Source organism: Dreissena polymorpha, chromosome 13, assembly GCF_020536995.1.
Source record: "Dreissena polymorpha isolate Duluth1 chromosome 13, UMN_Dpol_1.0, whole genome shotgun sequence".
NCBI lineage: Eukaryota > Metazoa > Mollusca > Bivalvia > Myida > Dreissenidae > Dreissena > Dreissena polymorpha.
This window is the reverse complement of record NC_068367.1, coordinates 27,395,418-27,411,816: the sequence shown is the minus strand read 5'-3', so window position 1 is coordinate 27,411,816 and position 16,399 is coordinate 27,395,418. Positions and strand designations below refer to the sequence as shown.

Below are 16,399 nucleotides of genomic sequence, written 5' to 3'. Positions count from 1 at the left end.
TGTATGTTTGATAGCAAAGATACTCTAGCTGTCTGCGGTCTTTTTTTCCTGTTTTTTTAAGCGGCCTTTGCCCCGGCCCCATTTTGTGAAAAATAAGATAGGAACTGTTCAAATTGTGAAAAATGAGATAGGAACTGTTCAAAATTGTGAAAAATGAGATATGAACTGTTCAAAATTGTGAAAAAATGACGTGGTTGTTGAGTGAGTTTTTACTGTGCAAGGATGTGCAATAATTTTATCATGTGTTATTAATGTATAGATGTGAAATTCACATGGATTTTATGCACAATTATAGTAATACTGTTCTGTTGAACAATCTCTGAAAATAAATATTACAAAAGCACCATGTACATGTATCTCAGTCGACCAGGGGAGGTGATCCCCAGGCATGGAGTGCATCAGCAGTACACTGCCCCTGATGATAATGAAGACGAGTATGAGAATGAAGATGCAAGTGATGCGGGCGAATTAGACGACTCATCATTCAGTGAGACCCCAACACGAGGCAGTGGTGTCACGGGAAACTGGTCCAGTCATGTTCCAAAAGTTTCACAGAAACAGCGCATGTATGCTCGTGCCAGAAAAAGGGTAAGTTTGTACTGGGTACACATGTAGGAGGACATCGGGTAATCCCTGGCTGACAACTCAATGTTCAATACTAATGTGAAGGTGTAGAAAAAGGCTTATTTCCACATGTTTGTATCTCTTCGGTACACTTTGTATTATGTTTTTGCAAGATAAATTAACATTGATGTGCGTCTCTTATTGATTTGTTGTGCTGTAGCAAAAGATGCTTTTGAAATAAAGCACACTAGCCTTAAGCTCAGCATATATCTGAAAAATGTAATCATAGCTCTGTTTATCATAAGTGGAATGCACTTTTCCCTTGGTAGCTTAGCATGGAATCTTGGCTTGTTAGTCTTTTTACCATCAACTTGTCTTCACACTTTGATCTAGTGATACTATTATAGTGGTTTTCCAAATTTCCTGAAGCAATTTTTTCCCAATAGGTCTGTTCATCTGAATTATAACCTGCCCAAAACACATTTATTTATCAGTTACTAAACATAATGTAAGATAAACAGAAAGATAGATAATTAGTGGTTTTCTCTGGGCGGGAGAGAATAGGCTGTGGATAGAGCAATATAGCAATTACTTTGTAATGTCGAGCAACTAGACTTATAAAAAATACTTAACATTGTATTTTGACAATGAGGAGCAGCATATCTGCAGTGAACACACAATTTGTCATTTTGACTGGAATTTGAACAATATTAATTGCTTTTGTGAAAGGTCTAAAGACAGTTTTGTCCCTCTTTCTCACAGTCACAGTCAGTATTTCACAGTAAGTGCCCCTGTCTCATTCAGAAGGATCATCCCACGTTCCTGGGCCCGAGCTGCACCATCAACCTCACCAAGTGTGATGTGCCCACATGTAACTGCAAGATGGTCCACTGTCCGTTCTGTGACCCCAGTCACTTCATACCTGCCAAGGCAGGGCGTGTACAGGATCATCTGGAGCTGACGCACTTCGCACACGGCGTGCAGTATGATGGTAGGGGGTCTTATAACAATTGTGTCTTGCTCTGTGAAAATGGGTTTGAAAGCATGTGGGTAAAGTGTCATCCCAAATAAGCCTGTGCAGTTTGCACAGGCTAATCAGGGATGACTTTTTCGCCTTAACTTGATTTTCGGTAAGGAGGGACATCCTTTAAAACTAAAAATACCATAAAAGCGGTCTGCACAGGCTAATCTGGGACAACACTTTACGCACATGCATTATGCCCAGTTTTCTCAGAACCCGATTCAATTCAAGGGAGACATATTGTACAGCACAGGGTTGCAATACAGCAATTTCATTAATAGTATGCAGAGAAAATTGCATATTTGCACAGAAGTTTCAGAATTCCAGCACTTTTTGTTTGATATTTAGCGAAATAAGAGATAGTGATAGGCCAGTGCATAACTTTAAAGTGCTCTTCTGCTGTTTGTGTTTAAAAGCACCCAGTGTGTAAAAATAGATGAGTGAAATAAAATCGAGAATATTTGTTTATAAAGCACATGATGCGTTGTGCAATAGGTATACAATGTGGTAGTACTTGTGTTTGTTGAAATGAATGAAATTGAATTAACAGGTTTTATTGGATCTTTAATATCTCAAATAAAAATGTTTGTGGTAAAATCATATGGTTTTTATGCCCCCCCCCCCCCTCTTCAAAGAAGTTGGCATAAAGCAATTGCACTGAGTGTCTGTATGTCTGCAAGGCAAGTGTCCAGATGTCCTTTTGAGATTTTGTGTCTAAGCCATAACTTTGCCATATATGGATGGATTTTAAAGTTACTTGGCCCGAATTTTAAACATCATAAGACGTAAAACCTCTTTTGCTACAACGGAGGTTAATGTCGCACTTAGAAGTTAAAGGTCAAAATTGTGTGTTACGATACATAAGTTAAATGTGGGGGGCATCTGTTCCCTATGGACTCGTATCTTGTTTTGTGAAGTTCCCGAAATTTATTTTTATAGCTGTATTATATGCCATTTAATTTCTATGTCAAACTGGAATATCAGTGATCAAAGGCTAGCCTTTGTTTCTCTCATCATACATGCTTTACATTGCCTATGTGCAGATCTGATGATAGTGAAGTGTTTCCAAGACTGCAGTGCGGAGAGGACCTATGGCCACTACCACTGCGTGTTCTGCTGTCAGCAGATACTCAAGAGGAACGCATACGCCAGACACATGTTGAGGCATATGAGGAAACTGGTACTTACATCCAATACTCACTAACACCCTCTCAATCCTCATCTGCATGTGTTCATCAAGATCCTCATCCTAATCCTCAATATCATCATCATAATCATCATCATGATGATCATCATCCTCAATATCATCAACATGATCAACACTCTCAGTTTCATCATCACTTTCATCATCAACATCCTTGTGTACCCAGTACTTGTTTTTTCCCCGGCCATAGGGGGAGGGGTATTGTTTTGGCGTTGTCCAACGTCTGTCTTTCCGCCTGTCTGTCCGGCACTTTTGTGTCAGGAGCCATATCTTGGAAGTGCTTTGGCAGATTTCATTGAAACTTGGTATGAGTATATATATAGATAAGAGGATGTTGCACGCCAAATGGCATTGTACACCATCTGTTAATAACTGAGTTATGGCCCATTGTATCTTGAAAAAATGCTTTTTAATATAAGCTTAGAGCTTTATCTCCATTAACACATGAGCCAGAGCCAGGAAACTTGCCATAGTTGTTTCAATCATCTGGGGGTGCTTCACATTCAACACCCATAAACCTAGGGGCTAAGGTCATGGCCCTTTGTATCTTGAAAAAATGCTTTTTAATATAATCTTAGAGTTTTATCTTCATTAACACATGAGCCAGACCCATGAAACTTGCCATAGTTGTTCTCAATCATCTTGGGGTGCTTCACATTCAACACCCATAATCCTAGGGGCTAAGGTCGAGGTCACACATTGAGGCCAAAGGTAAAAAATTTGATGAATTATTCATTATTTAGTCATTCCTTTGCTATGCATCAAGGGATTCTGCATTTTATTGTCTGCAAACCCATCACAGGTTCAAATGAGATAAAAAAAAATTGATTAAAGGCACAACCCTTCACTTATACCTTTTCTTTTAGTTCTACACCTAACCATAAACAAAATTTATTTGGTGGGGGATATCAATAAAACAAATTTGCTCGTTTGTTTAGTAGTCTTACAAACAGCTTATGAAACTTAAATAGGCATCAAACTATTGATTTGATATTGTATTTCTTTTGTGTCAGGCGCAAAGAATTATTGGACCACAGTCCAATAAATAGTTCACTCCAGAAATGAAACTTTGATTTTTAGCCCTAATTTGATCTGTGTGTTTCAGGGAATACCAGACCGACTGTTAGTCCTCCCAGACTCTAAATTCCCAGATGTCATCAATGCTTATGGTAAGATAAAATTTGCTTTCTACTTACTACTTGATTAGGACACAATTAATTTGTTTACCGATACAATTCTGTTTATGGGAAATATCAGTGTGAACTTGTCTGTCTGTTGGTCAATCGGTCCGTATTAAGTGTCCGCTCTCTCATTCAAGTTGTTTTCATCTGATCTTCACCAAACTTGGTCTGATGATGTATCTAGATGATGTCTAGGTCAAGTTCGAATATGGGTCATGCCGGGTCAAAAAATTGGTCACAGGGTCACTTAGTGCGTTTTAAACATTGAGCATGGTGTCCGCACTCTAATTTTAAGTAGTTTTCATCCGTGCTTCACCAAACATGGTCAGAAGTTGTATCCAGATGATGTTTAGGCCAAGTTCAAACATGGGTCATGGCAGGTCAAAAACTAGGTCACGGGGTCACTTACTGCTTTTTAAACATTGAGCATGGTGTCTGCTCTCTAATTCAAGTATTTGTCATCCATTCTTCACCAAACTTGGTCAGAAGTTGTATCTAGATGATGTCTAGGTCAAGTTTGAATATTGGTCATGCTGGGTTAAAAACTAGGTCACGGGGTCACTTAGTGCGTTTAAAACATTCAGCATCTTGTCAGCTCTCTAATTCAAGTAGTTTTCATCCAATATCTTCACCAAACATGGTCAAAAGTTTTATCGAGATAATCTCTTGAACATTGGCCATGCCAGATCAAAAACTAGGTCACTGGGTCACTTACTATGTATTACACATTCAGCATGGTGTCCGCTCTCTAATTCAAGTAGTTTTCATCCGATCTTCACCACACTTGGTCAGAAGTTGTATCGAGATGATGTGTAGGTCTAGTTTTAACATGGTCCATGCAGGGTCAAAAACTAGGTCACGGGGTCACTTAGTGCATTTTAAACATTGAGCATGGTGTCCGCTGCTTTCTGTGAAGAAAACATGCAAAATATTTTGTGTTAATGCGGCATGTGGGGGTATTTGTCACGTCTGTGACAAAGCTCTATTTTATATATTAGAACCACTGCAATGTTTCAGGGTTTGAGATCCCAATCTGCAATTTCTAGTGTATGTGCATCATGGACAATAATTATCACCGTGGACAATGCAAAAGTAGTATTACATTTATGAATAAGAGTCCCTGCAATGTTTCAGGGTTTGAGATCCCAATCTGTAAGAAGATCCAGTGTTATAAATTAGAGTCCCTGCTATGTTTCAGGGTTTGAGATCCCAATCTGTAAGAAGATCCAGTGTTATAAATTAGAGTCCCTGCTATGTTTCAGGGTTTGAGATCCCAATCTGTAAGAAGATCCAGTGTTATAAATTAAGAGTTCCTGCCATGTTTCAGGGTTTGAGATCCCAATCTGTAAGAAGGTCCAGTGTACAGGTACACGTGACAAGCACTACCACTGCCCCCAGTGCCAGAGCCTGTGCAAGGAGCGCAGTCTCACTGTGAACCACTTGTGGAGATGTCTACAGCGCAAGACAGAGGCAGAGGCAGTCTCAGATGAAGAGGAAGCCATGAATTCTATTGACGAAAACCAACTCAATGTGAGTTTACTTTAAAAGCCATTAAATCATTTTAATTTGTGCGGTTTTATTTTTGAGTATTAGTGCAGAACAGGCATTTATGATTTGTCTTATTTGTGAGACGCATCAGGCTGGAAATGATCCCATATTATCTGCATGATCTGAATATTTTTCTGTAAAAATTTCTGTATTTTGCCCTGAGATGTTGCAAAAAAACATCATTCTTTTCTAGGTAGAAGATTTTTATTGTTGATCTCATACATTGTATTGAACTTTGGCTTACATTTGATATATCTTAAATCAAATGTTTACAAGAGGAACCACATAGAATTGCCTTCAAAATTACTCAACCATATTTTCTCCCATTCCATTTCAGCTGCATTTCTCTCACTACAAGAATTTCAATGAGTTGCCGCTGACCAAGTGTGATCAGCCCAACTGCTGTAGTGGCATGTATCACTGCAGACTGTGTCCACCACGCCAGTTTGTACCCACCTACAAGCAGCATCTTGTAGCGCACTATATCACACACTGGAAACAGAGGGTGCCATATAAAGGTCAGTCTGGGGTAGTGACTTTAGCATTTAATTTGAAGGTAAATGTAACAGATTTTGATTAAGGATTGTAATTGTAAATTGTAACGGTAATTGTAACCGTTTTTCTTTTTTTTAAGAATGTCCCCTCCCCCCCTCCAAAAAAAAACAACAACAAAACATCAAAAACAAGCAAACATTTATTCAATTTTTTATCACATCATAGATGTTCCTGATTTTTTGTATGTGCAAAATTCAAAAAGAATGTTGTACACTATTACATTTTTGTACTTGTATTAATATTTGACTTTTTGTACCTTGCACAATGTCTGTTGGGTTGTGTGGTAAAATAATTGATCAGTATTCAGTCGTAAAAATATAATCCTTAGTGTTTTTATTCAAGCACAGTGTTGGACATTAACGGGAGTCTGGTAGTGAGAGACTCCTTCACGTGAAACTCATACTCCTTGTATTTGAGTCAAGGGAGTTCGTCTGACTTTTACAAAATCACATTTGAATTATAAAAAAAATCTGTTTGTTTACTTATTCCTTTTGTGAAATCAGAATGTCCAAATGTTTGCGCATCTGAACAATATGGCCCTCATCATTCTGCTTGAACACATCGAAAAGAAAAGAAATATTGATAAATTATTTATTTTGGTTCCCTGTTGCAATTTTATTTTTGCATAAAAACTTTGCAGCACAGAGACCATTAAGATATTTTAATTTTTGTTAAAAGTTTCGAAGTTTATTCTAACAAAATTATACCACAAATAATATTAACATTTCACCTAAATAAATTTCAAAAACATGCTGTTACGTTCTTTACGCAAACTAATTATTGAAACATTTCATAAATTGAACACTGATTAGGCAGAAAATCGGGACATAACTGAAATTGGCATTATGAAAACATGCTCACACTCTGTGTAGACTGCGATGTTTGACATACGTGATTACAATGTTCAAATGCAACTCTTTGCTGATATGGTCAATGATAGCCTGCAATACTTTGTTCAGAATCTCATCATTTTTAAAATAAATAGATTTTTATCCCGCCGAAAAAAAATTCGGAGGGGATATAGTTATTTGGTCCTGTCCATCCGTCTGTCTGTGCGTCCGTCCGAAACTTTGTCCAGAGCATAACTCCAAATCAGGGATCATATTTTTTTTCGGTTTTGTCGGTCCTAGATCGATTGGGGTCATGAAAGACCGATTGAAAATCCCAAACAGTCGGTCAGATTCTGTTTGCTAAAATTCCCATGTCATGAAATCGAATACACAGTGCACATGCAAACACACCCTTATGACATTCTTATCTCGATTAGGTGTGATTAACCATTCGCTGCAGTCTCTAAACAGGTCAGGACCGGTTTATTGCACGTCAGACCAAGAATCAAAACCTTGTGAACAGCGGATTGAAGACCCATCCGGACCTTATATACTGAAAGCACGCCCTGTACCTAAACAAAACATGCCGATACATTTTCCACCAGCGTTATAATCCGGTAATATAATTATGAATGAAGGTCGAGGATCTGATCGACAGAACAGCCGAAAGTTATTTTTATGTGCGAAACTTCACATAAAATAGTACACAAGAAAATTGATATACATTGTATAAATCTTTAGTAAAAAACGTGTTAGAATCGATATAATTTGCGTACTTTGTAGTTTGTTGTTGAATAACCCACAACCGGAAAATTAGATGCGTGGTTTCAAATCACTCATGCTTTGCACTCGTGATTTAATCCATACGCATCTAAACTATCGGCCGTGGGTTATTTTGACAACAAACTATAATGTACACACATTATTTCTTAATTATTTGGTTTTGTTATTGTCAGTAGCCAACCTACGCACAGACATCGGTATAGACTTACACAGATTAATAATGTTGACAACGTTCGATGAAAAAAGTCTGATAAAAAAGCACACGAAACAACAATGAAATAGCAAATGATAAAACCAGTTGAGAAAACTCGTATGTTTCGTTAAAAAAAAATGCCTAAGGGAATTTTACTTGTACATTTATTATACCACCTTCATGAATGGCAAAATCAATGGTATATATTTTAACGTAATTTGTCATGATTTCGGACATAAATTTTCGGATACTTTTTCCCCCATTTATATCCAGATTGATGTTGCGGGAAAATATGATCCCTGCTCCAAATCTATGCAATGGATTTACTTTAAACTTAGAATATAAACAGATGGCAACTAGGAGAAGTGCAGTGACCAAGAAGCATAACTCTATCTACCTTAGTTTTTTAATTATCTCCCCTTTTATATAACTTGAAAGTAATTTTTTTTCCGGAGCATAACTCTAAATCTACTAAAGGGATTTACTTGAAACTTATATATGAAACTTGAAATATAAACAGATGGCAACTAGGAGAAGTGCAGTGACCAAAAACCATAACTCTATCTACCTTAGTTTTTTAATTATCTCCCCTTTTATATAATTTTAAAGTAAATTTTTGTCCGGAGCATAACTCTAAATCTACGGAAGGGATTTACTTGAACCTTAAAATATAAACAGATGGCAAGTAGGAGAAGTGGAGTGATTAAGAACCATAACTCTATCTACCTTAGTTTTTTAATTATCTCCCCATTTATTAATTTCAAAGTAAATTTTTGTCCGGAGCATAACTCAAAATCTACGAAAGGGATTTACTTGAAACTTGAAATATAAACAGATGGCAACCAGGAGAAGTGCAGTGACTAAGAACCATAACTCTTTCTACCTTAGTTTTTGAATTATCTTCCCTTTTATATAATTTTTAATTAAATTTTTGTCCAGAGTTAACTCTAAATCTACTGAAGAAATTTACTTGAAACTTAAAATTTAAACAGATGGCAAATAGGAGAAGTGCAGTGACTAAGAACCATAACACTCTCTACCTAAGTTTTTGAATTATCTCCCTTTTATATAATTTCAAAGTAAATTTTTGTGCGGAGCATAACGGAAAATCTATTAAAGGGATTTACTTGAAACTTGAAAAATAAACAGATGACAAGTAGGAGAAGTACAGTGACTAAGAACCATAACTCTATCTACCTTAGTTTTTGAATTATCTCCCTTTTTTTTAATTTCAAAGTAAATTTTTGTCCGGAGCATAACTCTAAATCTACTGAAGGGATTTACTTGAAACTTTAAATATAAACAGATGGCAAGTAGGAGAAGTGCAGTGACTAAGAACCATAACACTATCTACCTTAGTGTTTGAATTATTTCCCTTTTTTTAATTATAAAGTAAATTTTTGTCCGGAGAATAACTCTAAATCTACTGAAGGGATTTATTTGAAACTATAAATATAAACAGATGGCAACTAGGAGAATTGCAGTGAACATGAACCATAACTCTTTCAGCCATAGTTTTTGAATTATCTCCCTTTATTTGTTTTACAAATATTATTCTACTCTCTAAAACAAATGTTGTCATACAAGCAAACACATTTCGGCGGGGATTTGGCACTACTGTGACAAGCTCTTGTTTAAAATAAAATTGAGAAAATATATTAAGAAAATAAAAATATGTTACTCCCTTACAATGAGAACATTTAACATTTCATGGATAAACATGTGTTATTACCAAAAAATACAGAATATAAAAAAGTGTCTTAATTTTTGGACTCTCTAAAATCAGTTTTAACTCCTTAAATTCAAAAGTAGGGAGTACACAGAAATCCTTAATCAGATAAGTTATATCACTGAAGAATGGGTGTGATTTCTTCTCTTTTCAAATGATTTAATTTCTATTAATTCCAGACTTTGTTTTTCAAATTAGTCATAACTTTGTTGGGTCAAATTAAAAATAGTTTTCATAACCATTTGAAGGTTGTTTGGGATGTGGTAAGGTATTTTCCTCACCGGAGATGTTTCAAAATCACATTTCATGGTCTATGCCATTAATAGCAGATTTAGCACTGATTTGTATTTATATATTATAGTTGCTAATCCCCTATATCTGTTTGTCCAGGGTACAGCATGCTGCGTTGTTTCCAGTACTGTAACGGCGTGGACCGTAGCTACCACAAGGTGCGCTACCACTTCCACTGCCCGATATGCTGCAAGATGATCCTCACCAAACCCTCGTTTGAGGACCACCTAAAGGGCTGTCATCTGTTCAAGTTTGGAGAAAACCTACTACATGAGTAATTACCATCTTAAATGTTTACTATTTATGCCCCCCTTCGAAGAAGAGGGGGTATATTGCTTTGCACATGTCGGTCGGTCTGTCGGTCCGTCCACCAGGTGGTTTCCGGATGATAACTCAAGAACGCTTAGACCTAGGATCATAAAACTTCATAAGTTGATAGATCATGACTCGCAGATGACCCCTATCGATTTTTATGTCACTAGGTCAAAGGTCAAGGTCATGGTGACCCGAAATAGTAAAATGGTTTCCGGATGATAACTCAAGAACACATATGCCTAGGATCATGAAACTTCATAGGTAGATTGATCATGACTTGCAGATGACCCCTATTGATTTTGAGGTCACTAGGTCAAAGGTCAAGGTCACGGTGACTCAAATAGTAAAATGGTTTCCGGATGATAACTCAAGAACGCATACGCCTAGGATCATGAAACTTCATAGGTAGATAGATCATGACTCGCAGATGACCCCTATTGATTTTTAGGTCAAAGGTCAAGGTCATGGTGACCCGAAATAGTAAAATGGTTTCTGGATGATAACTCAAGAACACATATGCCTAGGATCATGAAACTTCATGGGTAGATTGATCATGACTCGCAAATGACCCCTATTGATTTTGAGGTCACAAGGTCAAAGGTCAAGGTCACGGTGACCCGAAATAGGTAAATGGTTTCCGGATGATGACTCAAGAACCCTTACACCTAGGATCATGAAACTTCATAGGTACATGTACATTGGTCATGACTCGCAGATGACCCATATTGATTTTTAGGTCACTAGGTCAAAGGTCAAGGTCACGGTGACCCGAAACAGTAAAATTGTTTCCGGATGATAACTCAAGAACGCTTACGCCAAGGATCATGAAACTTCATAGGTACATTGATCATGACTCGCAGATGACCCCTATTGATTTTCAGGTCACTAGGTCAAAAGTCAAGGTCACAGTGACAAAAAATGTATTCACACAATGGCTGCCACTACAAAGGACAGCCCATATGGGGGGGGGCATGCATGTTTTACAAACAGCCCTTGTTATTATATGCTTTTCAATTTAACTGAATTTTATAGGTGATAGAAAACTGGGTTTGATTGAAAATATAAGATTAAGTAAAAATTTTAGAAAAATTCCAATATTTTCCCATCAATAACATTGGTCTACCAGTGTCAGTTTTTTTTCCTGACTAATGAAAGTGTGTGTAGAATATTTACAAGCCATGAATCAAGGTGAATATTATAATTATTAAACAATCATGTACCTACAACCATGCAGATTGTTACACTTTTTACAGCCACATTCATTTGTGATAGTGAGTACATATTTTGATGACTAGCATGTGACGTTTAAGTATTTTGTCTGTTTTAGTCTATTTACTCCACTAAAGCATAAATAAAACAGAATATTTGTTCATTTAGTTGAATTACCGTAATTACTCTTTAAGTTTTTGTCCACTCTTAAGTTTTCGGACACCCTCTTTTTTAGCAAAAATATTTTTTTTTTCGTGACTAAGTTTTCGGACATTATTAATGTCTCTAATTTTTGAACAGTATATTTTACTGGGCTTTTCTACAGACTTTGGCCCTGTTTTTGCTTATCTCGTTACACTTTGATCATGGTCATAAAACCTGGCAGGTTGCCTGAGGGCAATGGACCATTACATGCGCTTAATTGGGTAAATAACCAAGTATACCGTTAGAAAATAATGAACAGCATTTGAAACAGTGTCATACTATTAAGGAAGCAGAATGTTTTCTGTTTTTATTTTTTTGTTCTTAATCATTTCAGGCAAGAGTTAGCAAAGCTGTGAAGTTGTATTAATTTCTAAAAGCAGAAAAAGAAGAGTTACTCACAAGAAAATAATTGTACTTTGATTTATTGCATTCATTTTAAAATAAGTATAATTTTCAGACACCTTAATATTTGTCCCTAAATTTCGGACATGAACAAAGTTAACTAATTTTAAGTGTCCAGGACATAGAGTAATTACGGTATCGAATATTTATTTCACCCGTGTTTATCGATAAAAAAAGTGTATACCCATTTGTGTATTTTTTATTTATTTTTTAATGTTATCTTACTCTGAAATCAACAAAATTCAATATATAGTTTTGCTTTTGCTTAGAGGACATCACTTGTTTGCTTAAAATTAAGATCATGGTCTTCGATAAGACCCAGAATCATTCTGCTATTTTTGCCTGGATTCATTCTGAAGCTTAAGTAAAAATAGATTTGAATTCAAATCCACTTGTAGTTAAAATTTACCTATTTTTAAGTTGATGAAACCCCTGTAAGGTCCTAATAGGTAAAAATATGTTTCTAAAGTGCTATTTTACACTTTTAATATATCAAACAAGTGAATTGTTCCCCATTGTTGAAATGCTGACATATATTCACTGGCTGACATTTTCAATGATCCCAACATGGTCAGGAAAACTAATGAGGCAGATCAGTCAATGGAAGACGACATGGAGCTAGCGGCAGAAATGTCCCATTTCCATGACAATGTGGATTACATGGAGGAGAAGCTCACTGCGCAGGCTCAGGCACGGGCCCATGAACGCAGAAAGGGCAGCGCTAAGGGATGGACCTCCACTTATGGGGGCAAGTTCAGAACCCCTAAACAGACCCCCAATAAGGACCTCGGCAAGATGTTGAAAGTATGTTTATTATGTTGTTTTTCGTTGTTGTTGTTTTCTTTTGTAAACTGTGCTTTAGTAGTATTCTCATTTGAACCTTTTTTGGGGTGATAATGGATGAAATATGGCTCTGTTTGATAAATCTGTTTCCCTACTTTCAGAAAAAGCTCATTCAAACTTCACATTATGGTGATGATTTTGGGGATGTCATTTCATGTTATTTAGTATGGTTTAGTATGGATTTTCTTTTCTTGTTTAAGCTAAAGACAATAATAGGAGTTGTAAAATTCCAGGCAACATTATGCAAGACAGTTTGGGTTGGATAAAATGTCTTCTTTATTTGTTACTAACCTGCGTAGATCATTTTAGTTTATTGATTGTATGCAGTTTTCAAAACGGGAAGTCATGACATTGGGTTCCAACCTCTTAATGCCGGTTGACTGAAATAAATGAAAGTTTTAACATTACATTAATAAATATACGCATCATATAGAAGAGCAAACACCACATTAGTTTTCTGTTGACAGGTGATCAAATCTGAGATGTTGGCAGGGCAAGACACTTCACATGATGACACAATGCAAGACACGGACCTGGAGGATGACATCTTTGGTCTGAACATCAAGGCAGATGAGGTAACTGAACAGAGAACAAGCAAATATGGACAGTCTTCAAATATTTGACTTTGTGACCATGTTAATGCCTATCTTTAAATATTTGAAATTGAGAATAAACTTGTTTGTCCATAAGTAATTGAAATTTGAACTTTTTCCTAAGTTTTTCAATTGAAATTATGCTAATGACATTGATACTTAACTACATTCTATCTTCATATATTTGACATTGGGGCAAATTTTTGACATTGGGAATTTGTTATTGCCTGAAAATTAACATTGTCCTTAGATATTTGACATTAAGACTAAGCTGTTTTTTGTGGTTTGATAATATTTGATATTTTACTTTGCTATTGTCAGCCTTTGATTTTTGACATTTAGACTTTGCTATTGTTTGCCTTAGATATTTAAAATTTGGGCTTAGCTGTTGTTTGTCTTTTGCTGTTTGACATTTGAATTAAGCTTTTGTTTCTCCTTAGATATATATGACATTGGGACTACACATTTTTCAGCCTCAAGATATTGGACTATTTTCAATAAATATTTGAAATTGGGACTAAGCTGTTTCCTGCCTCTATATGTTGACATTTTGCTTTCGGTATTGTCCATTTATATTTTTGTCCGCCAACACGTCTGTCACAAAACTTTTCAGGACCATATCTCATAAACTATATGATATCAACATGAAACTTTATGGGTGTATATATATCAATATGGGAAAGGGCCATGCACAAGAACCATAACCATACACTTTCTTAAATCAGAGATATTGCCCTTTGCTGTTTTGTATGATTTAACTTTTCATGGCTCTATCTCAGATACGTTATTAGTTTCAACATGAAACTTCATGGGTGTATTAATATCAATGAGGAGATGTGCCATGCTTAAGAACCAAAACATTGCACTTAATAATATTTTTAAGATTATACCATATCTCGAGGGATTTGCACCCATCCATAAACAAAACTTTATTGTTGGGGGATATCAATGCATCGAATTTGCTTGTTTATATTTGATGTTGGAACAATGTTCTTGACTATTTATAGATATTTGACATTGGTACGGGGGTGTTCTCAGAGAAGCTGATTAAAGCGCTGACCTCGGCCGCTTTGGTTACCACGGTACTGGAGAAGGTTGCCCTTCTCACCAACACTCGCCTTACCCAGGAGGACGGCAGGTACATGCTCTGTGGCAAACTGGAGGACCTGCTGGCAGCAAAACAGCTTGTCATCAAGGTAGGCTACACACTGTACATCAGCCAAACAGCTTGTCATCAAGGTAGGCTACACACTGTACACCAGCTTGTCATCAAGGTAGGCTACACACTGTACACCAGCTTGTCATAAAGGTAGGCTACACACTGTACACCAGCTTGTCATAAAGGTAGGCTACACACTGTACACCAGCTTGTCATCAAGGTAGGGATAACACTGTACACCAGCTTGTCATAAAGGTAGGCTACACACTGTACACCAGCTTGTCATCAAGGTAGGCTACACACTGTACACCAGCTTGTCATCAAGGTAGGCTACACACTGTACACCAGCTGGTCATAAAGGTAGGCTACACACTGTACACCAGCTTGTCATAAAGGTAGGCTACACACTGTACACCAGCTTGTCATCAAGGTAGGCTACACACTGTACACCAGCTTGTCATCAAGGTAGGCTACACACTGTACACCAGCTTGTCATCAAGGTAGGCTACACACTGTACACCAGCTTGTCATCAAGGTAGGCTTAACACTGTACACCAGCTTGTCATCAAGGTAGGCTACACACTGTACACCAGCTTGTTATAAAGGTAGGCTACACACTGTACACCAGCTTGTCATAAAGGTAGGCTACACACTGTACACCAGCTTGTCATCAAGGTAGGCTACACACTGTACACCAGCTTGTCATCAAGGTAGGCTACACACTGTACACCAGCCAAACAGCTTGTCATCAAGGTAGGCTACACACTGTACACCAGCTTGTCATCAAGGTAGGCTAAACACTGTACACCAGCTTGTCATAAAGGTAGGATACACACTGTACACCAGCTTGTCATCAAGGTAGGCTACACACTGTACACCAGCTTGTCATCAAGGTAGGCTACACACTGTACACCAGCTGGTCATCAAGGTAGGCTACACACTGTACACCAGCTTGTCATAAAGGTAGGCTACACACTGTACACCAGCTTGTCATCAAGGTAGGCTACACACTGTACACCAGCTTGTCATCAAGGTAGGCTACACACTGTACACCAGCTTGTCATCAAGGTAGGCTACACACTGTACACCAGCTTGTCATCAAGGTAGGCTAAACACTGTACACCAGCTTGTCATCAAGGTAGGCTACACACTGTACACCAGCTTGTCATAAAGGTAGGCTACACACTGTACACCAGCTTGTCATAAAGGTAGGCTACACACTGTACACCAGCTTGTCATCAAGGTAGGCTACACACTGTACACCAGCTTGTCATCAAGGTAGGCTACACACTGTACACCAGCTTGTCATCAAGGTAGGCTACACACTGTACACCAGCTTGTCATCAAGGTAGGCTACAAACTGTACACCAGCTTGTCATCAAGGTAGTCTACACACTGTACACCAGCTTGTCATCAAGGTAGGCTACACACTGTACACCAGCCAAACAGCTTGTCATCAAGGTAGGCTACACACTGTACACCAGCTTGTCATCAAGGTAGGCTAAACACTGTACACCAGCTTGTCATAAAGGTAGGCTACACACTGTACACCAGCTTGTCATCAAGGTAGGCTACACACTGTACACCAGCTTGTCATCAAGGTAGGCTACACACTGTACACCAGCTTGTCATAAAGGTAGGCTACACACTGTACACCAGCTTGTCATAAAGGTAGGCTACACACTGTACACCAGCTTGTCATCCAGGTAGGCTACACACTGTACACCAGCTTGTCATCAAGGTAGGCTACACACTGTACACCAGCTTGTCATCAA

At 37.5% G+C, this 16,399-nt stretch overlaps 1 protein-coding gene across 2 annotated transcripts in view; it reads left to right on the top strand.

Annotated features, from left to right (window-relative positions):
* LOC127855197 (uncharacterized) overlaps positions 1–16,399 on the top strand; it is a 52,422-nt gene that overhangs the window by 17,670 nt on the left and 18,353 nt on the right. For both annotated transcript variants that reach the window (XM_052390611.1, XM_052390610.1), the window contains exons 8-17: positions 363–588; positions 1,369–1,555; positions 2,629–2,765; positions 3,895–3,958; positions 5,298–5,500; positions 5,856–6,036; positions 9,999–10,173; positions 12,605–12,833; positions 13,340–13,447; positions 14,473–14,661. In XM_052390611.1, coding sequence (XP_052246571.1) covers positions 363–588; positions 1,369–1,555; positions 2,629–2,765; positions 3,895–3,958; positions 5,298–5,500; positions 5,856–6,036; positions 9,999–10,173; positions 12,605–12,833; positions 13,340–13,447; positions 14,473–14,661 — 1,699 coding nt within the window. The remainder of the gene's footprint in view (positions 1–362; positions 589–1,368; positions 1,556–2,628; positions 2,766–3,894; positions 3,959–5,297; positions 5,501–5,855; positions 6,037–9,998; positions 10,174–12,604; positions 12,834–13,339; positions 13,448–14,472; positions 14,662–16,399) is intronic.